The sequence below is a fragment of the Struthio camelus genome, chromosome 1 (assembly GCF_040807025.1).
Source record: "Struthio camelus isolate bStrCam1 chromosome 1, bStrCam1.hap1, whole genome shotgun sequence".
Classification (NCBI taxonomy): domain Eukaryota; kingdom Metazoa; phylum Chordata; class Aves; order Struthioniformes; family Struthionidae; genus Struthio; species Struthio camelus.
Genome location: NC_090942.1, coordinates 205,551,163 through 205,563,505, shown reverse-complemented (window position 1 = coordinate 205,563,505; position 12,343 = coordinate 205,551,163). Strand labels below are relative to the sequence as shown.

The 12,343-nt window shown below is 40.2% G+C and overlaps 1 protein-coding gene across 6 annotated transcripts in view; it reads left to right on the top strand.

The window, feature by feature from the left end:
• The window catches only part of ATM (ATM serine/threonine kinase), an 86,106-nt gene that overhangs the window by 55,498 nt on the left and 18,265 nt on the right, over window positions 1-12,343 (top strand). For all 6 annotated transcript variants that reach the window (XR_011138708.1, XM_068930325.1, XM_068930323.1 and 3 more), the window contains exons 45-49: window positions 498-617; window positions 2,306-2,540; window positions 4,378-4,545; window positions 9,552-9,671; window positions 10,668-10,885. Coding sequence is in view for 5 of the 6 variants with exons in the window: in XM_068930325.1 (XP_068786426.1) it covers window positions 498-617; window positions 2,306-2,540; window positions 4,378-4,545; window positions 9,552-9,671; window positions 10,668-10,885 (861 nt within the window). In the remaining variant the exon portion in view is untranslated. The remainder of the gene's footprint in view (window positions 1-497; window positions 618-2,305; window positions 2,541-4,377; window positions 4,546-9,551; window positions 9,672-10,667; window positions 10,886-12,343) is intronic.

Genomic DNA, 12,343 nt, shown 5'->3' with positions numbered 1-12,343 from the left:
ATTCTGTTGTTTGAGAGACAACTTATGTGTGTCTGTGTGTTGGTGGTCGCAAGAAATGAATAGAAGGTAATAGGGTTTTGTGGGTTTAAATGTAGATTTATCCATAGAATAAACTTAGTACTTCTGGACTGAAATTTCATTTCTTTTTTTTTAATTAATTTTGTCTTTTTATGCATCTACAATTTTTGTCTGAATAGGAGGTACATTTCCTGTAGTATACATCTCTTTCTTTGTAGCTCTCTCATACAGATTGCGTGCTGACTAGTCTTTTTCAGATCAACTGTCACATACCCTTTGACGTTTATATATGCTTATCATTTTTTTGTTTACTGACAAACTTAATTGTTTTAACTTTAATCATAATACGAAATAATTTTGAACTGAATAGGTTTGCTACTTAATTTCTGTTCACTGTATGGAAATTGTTGTGAATATTTGGAATTGTTTGAAGGTTTTTTTTTTTTTTTTTTTTTACCCTTTCTCTGTTAAATCCACAGAGCGAAGGAAGTAGAAGAGCTGTGCAAAGGCAGTCTCGAGTCTGTGTATTCATTATATCCAACTCTTTGTAGACTACAGATAATTGGAGAGTTGGAAAATATAGGACAGCTATTCTCCAGGTATTTGTTTAAGCTTCATTTCATACTCCTTTCCAGTTCATAGGCCTGAGAAGATCTCTTTCACTTCTTGCTGCCACAGTTGTTTTCATTTGCTTTATAGCACCCTGAAACCAGAGATTGGTTGTCCAGCTTTAAATAATTTTTATCTCCGAACATTCTCAGCAACTCTTCAGATTCGGCAATTATGTTGGCCTTTTTTTCATTAAACATCTTCCTATCGTACGAAAAAAGTTAGTGAGATAGAGGGCTACTTAAATTGATAATTCTGGACTCTTTTTGATCTGGAATTCCCAACTTGTTCTGTTTTCTGTGTGTTTGTTTTCCAAACTGTTACATGGGACATTCAATATCTTTATTTGTCTATTTTACAGAGTCACTGCTAAATCAAGAATCAATATTAGTAGTATTTCCTGTTAGTATTATTAATTTTTTGTTTTCAGAAATTCCGGTGTTGTTCAAGATGCTGTACAAAGCTACCGAGAGAAAGGTTCTTTGCCATACAGTAGAAAAAGATAAAACAACTTAAGTTGGCATAGGCATGTGACAAGTATACAACATTTTTTTTTAAAGCCTAGACAGGGATTCTTAGTAATCAAGTCTAGCACACAAAGAAAACAACCTTATAAAATGTTATTCATAAACATCTCATACTTGATCTTAAAAGTGGTATGGATTTTGGCTCTACTACTACTATGGGAAGGCAGATCCAGATCCTCTTTATTTCCAAACTGTATTTACTTTTGGTCTAGTTTTAATCATTTGGTATTGTGCCAATATTGTAGTTTAAATAATTTTTCTTTCCTTTGTTTCGAGTTCTCCGATGTACCCCAAGACAGCGGTCGGATCTCCTCATCATTAGTTGCTACAGTAATTGAGTCATCCTCTTCTAGTTTTCTTTCTAAAAATGTTTCCCATTCCCTTGCTCTTCCTCATAGATCTGTTGAAAGTTTTTGCAGTTTGAATTCTTCAGCATGGACCAGAATTACTATCTGTATTCTAGCTGAATTCTTAATATTACTTGTTAATCATAGCAAAGTATTTGTCTCTGTAGTGCTATAACATGGCATTTTTTTCTGTCATAGTTGTATCAGTATGATAGCTTACAGTCATCCTGCAGTCATTTAGTATATCTAGTACTTAATCAGCCTTTACTATTTGCAGTTGATGAACCTCATAACAAAATCCTACGTACTAATGAGAAACTACACAGCTACAATGCCACATTTCTGTATTTTATTCTTATTTTAATCTTCACACAGAATAAAAGCATGATCTATATAATTAAATAGCTCTCTTGGTCCTCTAATTTGTGTAGCCCTGTGACTGTATGAAACTGATTCCCTTTGCTGATAGTTTTTTAACACTACAGTTTTTGATATTTAATCAGGAGTGCTTACAGTGGAATTGTTCACCTTACCAATGTTGATCACTTGATCTTCATGTTTATTAAAAAGGGAAGTCTGCCAGTTCATTCTGCACATTAATCATTGCAGGTTTTTAAGGATTGTGTCTTGTTTTTGAACTGGAGATTGTGAACTACCACTTTAGGTTACCTTTGTTACTCCGCTCATACTTGTAAAAATATTATATATATATATATTATTACATTATATTATATATGTATATACTCATACAAATATTTACTGAGAATTAATAACAAGTCTTTTTCGTTTTGATAACAACTGCAGATCTGTCACTACACAGCAACTGAATGATATTTATCTGAAATGGCAGAGACAGTCCCAGCTTCTCAAGGACAGTGACTTCCGTTTCCAGGAGCCTATTATGGCTCTGCGCACTGTAATTTTGGAGATCTTGCTTGAAAAGGAGAACGAAAATACTAAAAGAGAATGCATTAAAGACATCCTCACAAAGCACCTCGTGGAGCTCTCTAAATTGGCAAGAACTGCTAAAAATACACAGGTAAGCTCTAGGAAAAATCAGTGACTGATATTTAGGTTTTGAGTTTATAAAAGAACTTAATTTTTCAATAGTGTTAAAAATTAACTATATTCTAAGTTTATTCGGTGAACCAATTATCTGGAAACTTATTCATGAATTCTATTTGTGGGCGTGTTTTCTCATTTTTGTTCATAACTGTAAGTCTTTGTATGACGCAGATAATATTAAATTGGAATTTTTACCACAAAATGCTCTTATAGCTTTATCACTTTATTTAGATACAGTGGTATATATCCAGTTTTCACTTGCATCAGATTGTTGCATCTGTATATTTGCACCTGATAGTATCCCTTGCATCTGTATATTTGGTGTTACCTACAAGGGATTATACCATCAAAGCACCATTGCACTGTGATAAATATCTCACTATAAAAGACTTATTGGTATTTAGAGTGTAAGTGCTGTCTGCGGCTGCTGATGCTGAGAACTCCATTTGGATGCAGAGTTTGCCTTGCCTTGTTCCAGCTAGTACATCAGGAGCCTAACTCAACCAGAATTATAGAGCAGCACTATTCTCTTAGCACCTCTGAGGGAAGTAATTCCGGCTAAACATATAATCTGGAAAGAAGTTTAACATTTCACATATGTGAAAGTATGTTAAAATTTGATTTCAGAATGTTTCCAGCTGTTTTTGTCAGTAATGGTGAAATCAGTAAAACAATTGTCTTGGATTTTATTGAGAGGTTTACTCAGTGCCTCCAGAATTGTTTGATTAATTTACTAAATTTTTTTTTTTTTGGTCTCATGCCTTCCCAGCCACTACTACTGTAATGATGAGTGTCCTGTAGGAGCTTAAATAGAAATTCTCATTTTTTCAATTTGACTTTTAGTTGCAGAAAAAGGTTAAGGTTGGTAGTTTGTATTTTGGGAGGATGAGAATGTTCTGAAAGATTCATCTAGTTTCTGAAACGTTGTTGTTCCAGCCTCGTCAGTGCTGTAGGCCGTGTGCAGCTTTTGAGGCACGCTTCTGGGCCTTATCCGTCTTCCAGACTGTGCAACGTGAATTGTCTGGACGTGGGCAAGCTTTTGAGGAAGCACACTTTGCAGTTAATGGCTTTTCCTTCCTCCGCTTAGGTGCTAATACCAGCCATCAGTAGAATGGAGAGGGTGCCCTTACAGAACCATGATACTGACCTCTCGTCAAAATAGTCGAACTTATGTTTTCATTTACAGGCATTCTTACATTTTAATTGCTTGCCATGTGTAAAATGTTTATTTAAAAATTTGATTGGCTTGGTTGTTAGTTGGACATCTTCTGAAAATGTACTTAGGCATCAATCTTTGATGTTATAAAAAAAAGTTTGTTCTTTGTGTAGTGATGGAAGATTACAAAATACTGAGAATGTTGCTTCACCAGTGATATGAGTGAAGAGGCAGGCATACAAGAGAATTAGTGTATGATAGTGCTATTTTTCTTCTTTTGCTAAGGTCTCTTTGGACATAATAATAATGGATTTATAATTTTAGTTTAGTGATACTGCCATCGATAGTGATTGTAGAATTTCTGTGCCTTAAACCTCTGAGTAATTAAAAATGTTAAATGTTGATACTTTGTTTTGGCGATTGTGAAGTTCAGTTCAGTAGTCTTATTTTTGTTGCAAGCCAGGATTTTCTGCCAATACTTTAAAAAAATTACCTCACCTCTTTTCTCCAAATAATTCTTAGCATTGTATAGGTTGAATTGAATATGCTGCACAAATAGAGCAAATTAATGATGGAGTTTAAAAACAAAACTTGCTGTGAGATATGTGGATTTAACTTAAAGCATTGTCGATTCTGATCTTTTTTTCAATTTCAGCTTCCAGAAAGAGCTATGTTTCAGATCAAACAATGCAATCCAACAGGATATGGAGTTTCTGAATGGCAACTAGAGGAGGCAGAAGTTTTCTGGGCTAAAAAAGAGGAGAGTCTTGCACTGAATATTCTTAAAGGGATGATAAAAAGATTAGATGCAGATTGGTTTCAGGTATGTGTTATAGAAGGTATTAACTTATAGGACTTAAATTATTTAAAATCCTATTCCCACTTTCTCACATTTTCCTCAAAAGAAAATGAGGGGGCTATCTGCAATATTATTAAATTTATTCTGCATTCTAAAAATTGCTGAAAGCAAAAAACCTGTATTAGCAAATCTCACCGGGGGATTTCAAAGTGAATCTGTAAAGGTGTTAGATCTGTAAAGATGTTAGAATTTGTTACTCATTATTTTACATTCACTGCCACCACTGTCAAGTTTATAGCTTTTTAACATCAAAGAGCATTTCCTTGGATGCTAAAAGGTAATTTGTTTTAAGCAAAGCTGTTCCATAGAGGTATGTCTTGTTTTTATTATAGGAAGATTAAGGTTTTCATCTCTGGTCCTTAGTGTTTAAAAAGATTAATGTCATGTAGCGAGACAGTAATATATTTTATGTTAAGAAGCATTTCTCAGTTGCAGACGTTTCCCTGATGTTTTAAGGGAATCCTTGTGCCAAGTGGGAGAATGAGTTGGGACTTGTATTTCAGTGAGGGTGAAGCTGCATCATGAAGTATACAGAAATGTCAAGCAAGTTTTTGAGTGATGAGCATTCCCTACTGTACCTTAGGGTGTTTTGTCTCCTGAATTAGTCTAGTATCAAAGAACACAGATGTGATTCAGAGATGCTATGTCACATCTATAAATCCTCCTCCATTTGTAAGTACGCTGCGCTGTGAGTTTTATGTTGTACTTCTGAAAATGGACTCTTACCTCAGAGAGAGAAATGTTTTCTCGTTTGTGCAGTCTCCAGTACTTCCTCGTGATTTTCATCCAGTCAAGTTTCACCTCAGCAGTTGCCTCTGAATCTGAGTTACCTCAGATCTTTCTGTTAGTTTTTTGAAAGATTATAGCACTTAATGTAAATGAAATGCTACTTTCACGTCTCCAGTTCTGAATATAAGAAATGAACCAAAAATGCCTTTCTAGTGTCTCAGCAATGGACAGCATCAAGTTCCTACGGAAAAGTGTAAAGAATAGTTGAAGCATATAGCCAGAGTGCTCCCTAAGACTGATTCATAGCACACAGAGGTAGTGTCTTTGTATGTAGTTCCCTCCCGTGGGTTTTTATACCGTGAATTTGTCCAGTCACTTTTTGAGTCTGTGTCAACTCTTAATATCCAAAAAACCTTGCAACAAGGAATTTCACGACTTAATTCACGCTGTCTTAAGAGACACCACCTTCTTTGTTTGCTTTGAAACCTCCATCTTCATCGATATTAATTATGATCTAGGACAAAACTGTGAACGCTTGTTCCCTGCCTCCATTCTCCATGCCACTCCTGATTTTATAAACCTCTTTCATAATCATTCCCCATTCATCCAGGTTCCAGGCTGCAGAATACTAGTTTAGTCATCCTTCATATGGAAACTGTTTCATGCTGTTCCGTGTACCTTTTCCAGTTCTACTGTGTCCTTTTTGAGAGTGGAGACCTGAGTTACAATATTGGCATGTTACATGTTTGTACTGTGGTCTAGTGATCTTTCTGCTTTGTTCTCAGTTCTTTTCATAGTAATTCCTGATGTTCTGTTCCTTTTTGCCTGCTACTATGTTAATGTTTTATCATTATGTTCCCGAGCAGGAATAGCTGTCTCACAGTCCATTATTATATACAAGAAGTCCTTTTTCCCCCCACCCCCATCACTTTACATTTATCATTTACTGATAATTGTATGTGCTTTTTTATGCCATTTATTGTGTTGCACTATCCATGTGCGGTTTTTCAGTATGTCCTTGTTTTTATCACCTTGAATAACTCAAAATCATCACTAGATTTTTTGTTCAATTCTCATCGCTTTTTCCAGATTATTATCTTTCGAACAGCACAGATCACTGGATCTGTGGAGTCTTTTCACTGGTGACCTAGGTCCACTGTCAGAACTGGCCCATTTATTTCACCCTCTGTTGCCTATCTTCTAATTAATTCTTTATCCCTCCAAGAAGCATCCGTTTTCTTGCTTGTAGCTTAGTTTCTTCAAGAGCCTTTTGTAGAGAAACCATGTCAAATAATTGGTAGTATCTGCTCTGATCTGTAATCAGAGCAGACTCTGATTAGACAGGTTCTTCCTTATCCCTGTGTTGACTTCTTCAAAGAAGTGCAATTGAGTTGGGAAATGGGGTGCGTCAGGAGTGCTGAGAGAGCTGGCTGATGTCATTGCAAAGCTACTTTCATATCAGCTTTGAAAGAGCATGGAGATGAGGGGAAGTCCTGAAAGACTGGAGTAGGGTAAACACACACATCTACGAAAAGGGCAAAAAGCAAGATCTGCGAAACTATAGTCAGCCTCACTTCAGTTTCTTGGAAAATTATGGCACTATTTGCTTTATAACTTGATTGTCTTTTTATCAGGTGGAGGCTACCTACTCCTAATAGGTTTAAAAAATGCTTTCTTATTATTTATTAAATCTTCTTCAAGTTGTTTGGTTTTTTTGGACACCAGTGGTAGGATTTTTTCTTCATTTGACAGGATCACAGAATCACAGAAAGGTTGAGGTTGGAAGGGACCTCTGGAGATCATCTAGTCCAACCTCCCTGCTCAAGCAGGGTCCTCTAGAGCATATTGCCCAGGATCACATCCAGACGAGTTTTGACTATCTCCAGGGAAGGAGGCTCCACTACCTCTCTGGGCAACCTGTTCCACTGCTCTGTCACCCTCACAGTCAAGAAGTTTTTCCTCATGGTCAGGTGGAACTGCCTGTGTTTCAGTTGGTGCCTGTTGCCTCTCGTCACTGGGCACCACAGAGAAGAGTCTGGCCCCATCCCCTTGACACCCTCCCTTCAGATACTTACATGCATTGATGGGATCCCTCCCCGAGCCTGCTCTTCTCCAGGCTGAACAGGCCCAGCTCCCTCAGCCTTTCTTCAGAGGAGAGAGGCCCCAGTCATCTTGGTAGCCCTTTGCTGGACTCTCTGCAGTAGTGCCATGTCTCTCTTGTACTGGGGAGCCCAGCACTGGACACAGTAGTCCAGGTGAGGCCTCCTCAGGGCTGAGGAGAGGGGCAGGATCCCCTCCCTCCACCTGCTGGCAACACTCTGCCTAATGCAGCCCAGGATCCCATTGGCCTTCTTGGCCACAAGGGCACATTGCTGGCTCATGGTCAACTTGTCCACCAGCACTCCCAGGTCCTTCTCTGCAGAGCTGCTTGCCAGCAGGTCAACCCCCAGCCTGTCCTGGTGCCTGGGGTTATTCCTCCCGAGGGGCAGGACCCTGCCCTTGCCTTTGTTGACCTTCAGGAGGTTCCTCTCCGCCCACCTCTCCAGCCTGTCCAGGTCCCTCTGAAGGGCAGCACAGTCTTCTGGTGTGTCAGCCTCTCCCCCCAGTTAGTATCCTCAGCACACTTGCTGAGGGTGCACTCTGTGCCTTCCTCCAGGTCACTGATGAATAATGTTGAACAAGACTGGACCCAGGACTGCCCCCTGGGGGACACCACTAGCCACAGGCCTCCAAGTGGACTCTGTGCCACTGACCACAACCCTCGGAGCTGTGCCCTCCAGCCAGTTCTGAATGCACCTCCCTGTCCACTCATCCAGCCCGTGCTTCCTGAGCTTGCCTAGGAGGATGTGGTGGGAGAGAGTGTGAAAAGGCTTGCTGAAGTCCAGGGAGACAACATCCACTGCTCTGCCCTCATCTCCGCAGCCTGTCCTTCCAGCAGAGAAGGCTCTCAATCAGATTGGTCAAGGATGATTTCCGTTTGGTGAATCCATGCTGACTACTGCGGATCACCTTCTTGTCCTCCAGATGCGTAGTGAGGAGCTGCAGGAGGAGTTGTTCCATGACCTTTGCAGGGGTGGAGGTGAGGCTGACAGGCCTGTAGTTCCCTGGCTCCTCGTTCTTGGCCTTTTGGAAGGCTGGGGTGACACTGGCTTTCTTCCGGTCCTCAGGATATTTCATGATTTTTTTATTTGCCTTTATATTTCACTTGGACACAACTTCAGTCTGTTTACTAGATGTAGAAAAACTTCCTTCATTTTCCTTACTTTTCCGTTTAGCTATAATGCCTTTCTTTGAGTCTTTTTTGGAAGGTAATAAACATTTGCTTTGAATCTGTATATTACTGAAGAATATTACTCTTCAGAAAATCTGTAATTCTTTCAATCAAGTTCTCCATACACGGTAGGAGAAATTCAAGAGTTGTTTGCTCCTCTTTTGATTTCCATGGTTGTTCCATGAAACAGTTGATGAGGACCTCCAAAAATGTAGTCCAAGCCTCACATTCCAGTGTGACGTTTATCCTGTCTACATAAGGAAGATTTGTGTGCTTGCGGCCTCTCTGATATCCTTCAATATTTCGTGGTCAGAGTTGCCGTCTTTAATGTGGATTAATGTGTATTAAAAGTATTTTGGAAACTTGTCCTCCTATAGAATGAAAGCTGAGCTTCCACCTGGAGGCAAGTCCTTTGGAACTCCATCATCTTCTCAGAGCACTTTTAACCAGGTTTCCACAGCTTCCACCTGGAGGCAAGTCCTTTGGAACTCCATCATCTTCTCAGAGCACTTTTAACCAGGTTTCCATCTAGCATTCTCTTCTAAAAATTTAATGGTTTAACATTGGATAGTTATCACAACACCTGAACGTTTCCTCCAGGGTGCACTATGGGACTTTAGATTAAATGGGGATGTTAGAAATAAGAATTCTGGAAATGTGCTGTGTATTTATGTAATATTTGTTAAATTTTATCAGTTTATTACATTTTTCATTGCTCAAACTCTGAGGTATTTAAAACTAGTTTGTGATCTTCTTTACTCAAATATAGAAAGTGATTTAAGGTTATTGACTGCTATCGATGTGGCTAGTAAATGACTCCGTAGATGCGGAAGGTGTAATAGGCCCAAGCAATTAAATTATATGTGGGAGTGAAAACATTTATAAATTGCCTACCTTATGTGTAAAAGATATCTTTTTATTTGATGCTTTTCTCTTTTTTTTTTTTCCCCCAAAACTTGCTTTCTCAAAGGTTGAGAACGATCCTCATCTAAAACTGATGTATACAGAGTGTCTGAGGTTATGCGGGACCTGGTTAGCAGAAACATGCTTGGAAAACCCTACAGTCATCATGCAGAAATACTTAGAAAAGGTATAGCCAGTCTTTGAAATGTGCAGTCTTAGAGGTAAATGCAATGCTAAAATATTTTGTTAAAATGTCAGGTAAATTTTATAATACAGCCCTTAATTTTTCTGTATTGAAAATTTGAATTCTTATAAAAATATGATAATCTTTTATAATATTATATAATACTATAATCTTATAAAATATGTAGTATATGGCTTTATAGAATTCACAGTGAAACTTCTGTGAAATATTTGGCTTGGAAGTTCAGTGATATGACTGCTAGTCCTGTTCCCTTTCCTCCTCCTCCTCCTCCTCACCCCCATCCTTTGTTCCTGCACTTACTGGACAGGTCATTCACTTGATCGTGTTGTCAGTATTGGGGTTTTGTTCATAACAGTCTGTTTTCAGGTGCTGGCAGGCCTTGTACTAGTGTTTCAAAATACTATAATCATTTTTTAACTTTTGATCAGTAGTAAAAAAAATTTTTAGTAATATTTGTCTACTCTGTCTTTCTCTGTTTCATACTAATTTGTGAATCTTCGCATAGTTGCTTCTGCCTTTCCTGTTACTCTCCACATACCTTCTTCATTCTGATAATTTGAATCAATGACTTTGACTTAGAGTTTCCTTCTCTTTTTGACACTTTATCATAAACTGTCTTCTATTTTTTTTGCCATTGTCTTATGATATAAGCTTTTTAAAGCAAAATATCTTTGTCTTATTGTCTTGGCTTCATGTCCAGTTACTCTAAAAGATAGATAGCTGTAGGAAACTCCTTTACAGTTGTTAAAGCTATTTCAGATAGGATATTTTTGACTTTTGACACTGAAACACTCCCCAAGGATTAACTTAGAAAAATATTCGGTACAATAGGTTTTATTTTGTGTGCATATATATGCCATCAGAGGCAATATTAAATAATAAATAACAAAGTTTAATCACGCATTATGCGGTAGAGTTTAGTCATAGTGCTTATCCATCTACTTATCAGCCTTATCATTATTGTAACTTCCCTTTTAGGCAGTGGAAATTGCTGCAAGCCACAGTGGAGATGGCAACGATGAGCTGAAGAAAGGAAAGATGAAGGCTTTTCTATCTTTGGCTCGTTTCTCAGATAATCAGTACCAAAGAATTGAGAACTACATGAAATCCTCAGAGTTTGAAAATAAGCAGGCATTACTGAAGAAGGCCAAGGAGGAGGTTGGACTCCTAAGGGAGCGTAGAGTTCAGACAAATAGGTGAGCGTTCAAACTGAAAGTTTGTTACTGTGGAACCATCAAAGGCTTAATCTTTACTACTTCTGTGGCCCTGTGGCACGTGATACAGCAAAGGTCACATCTCTACAGCTGGATTTCACCTTCTGTTCCCCAAATAGGTGGCCAAATCCATACTGCTTGTTGAGAGTAGTTCTTGATCTGTGCCTGGACATCGTCTAGGAGAGTTCTAGTTGGTGTGGGCCAAAACTAAGCCAAGGAGAGTTAGAACAGTTAGACACTATGGATAATCATGGGCCAGTGTTCAGGTTCATTCACAGAATCACAGAATCACAGAATCGTTTAGGTTGGAAGGGACCTCTGGAGATCATCTAGTCCAACCCCCCTGCTCAAGCAGGGTCCTCTAGAGCATATTGCCCAGGATCGCGTCCAGGCGGGTTTTGAATATCTCCAGGGAAGGAGACTCCACTACCTCTCTGGGCAACCTGTTCCACTGCTCTGTCACCCTCACAGTCAAGAAGTTCTTCCTCATGGTCAGGTGGAACTGCCTGTGTTTCCGTTTCTGCCCATTGCCTCTTGTCCTGTCGCTGGGCACCACGAAGAAGAGACTGGCCTCATCCTCTTGGATGACACCCCTGCTTCAAATGGGGGTGAGACGCATTGATGAGATCGCCTCTCAGTCTTCTGCTCTCCAGGCTGAACAGCCCCAGCTCCCTCAGCCTTTCTTCAGAGGAGAGGGGCTCCAGTCCCCTCATCATCTTTGTAGCCCTCCGCTGGACTCTCTGCGGTAGTGCCATGTCTCTCTTGTACTGGGGAGCCCAGCACTGGACACAGTAGTCCAGGTGAGGCCTCCCCAGGGCTGAGGAGAGGGGCAGGATCCCCTCCCTCCACCTGCTGGCAACACTCTGCCTAATGCAGCCCAGGATCCCATTGGCCTTCTTGGCCACAAGGGCACACTGCTGCCTCATGCTTAACTTGTCTACCAGGACTCCCAGGTCCTTCTCTGCAGAGCTGCTTGCCAGCAGGTCAACCCCCAACCTGTCCTGGTGCCTGGGGTTATTTCTCCCGAGGGGCAGGACCCTGCCCTTGCCTTTGTTGACCTTCAGGAGGTTCCTCTCCGCCCAGCTCTCCAGCCTGTCCAGGTCCCTCTGAAGGGCAGCACAGCCTTCTGGTGTGTCAGCCTCTCCCCGCAGTTTAGTATCCTCAGCACACTTGCTGAGGGTGCACTCTGTGCCTTCCTCCAGGTCACTGATGAATAATGTTGAACAAGACTGGACCCAGGACTGCCCCCTGGGGGACACCACTAGCCACAGGCCTCCAAGTGGACTCTGTGCCACTGACCACAACCCTCGGAGCTGTGCCCTCCAGCCAGTTCTGAATGCACCTCCCTGTCCACTCATCCAGCCCGTGCTTCCTGAGCTTGCCTAGGAGGATGTGGTGGGAGAGAGTGTGAAAAGGCTTGCTGAAGTCCAGGGAGACAAC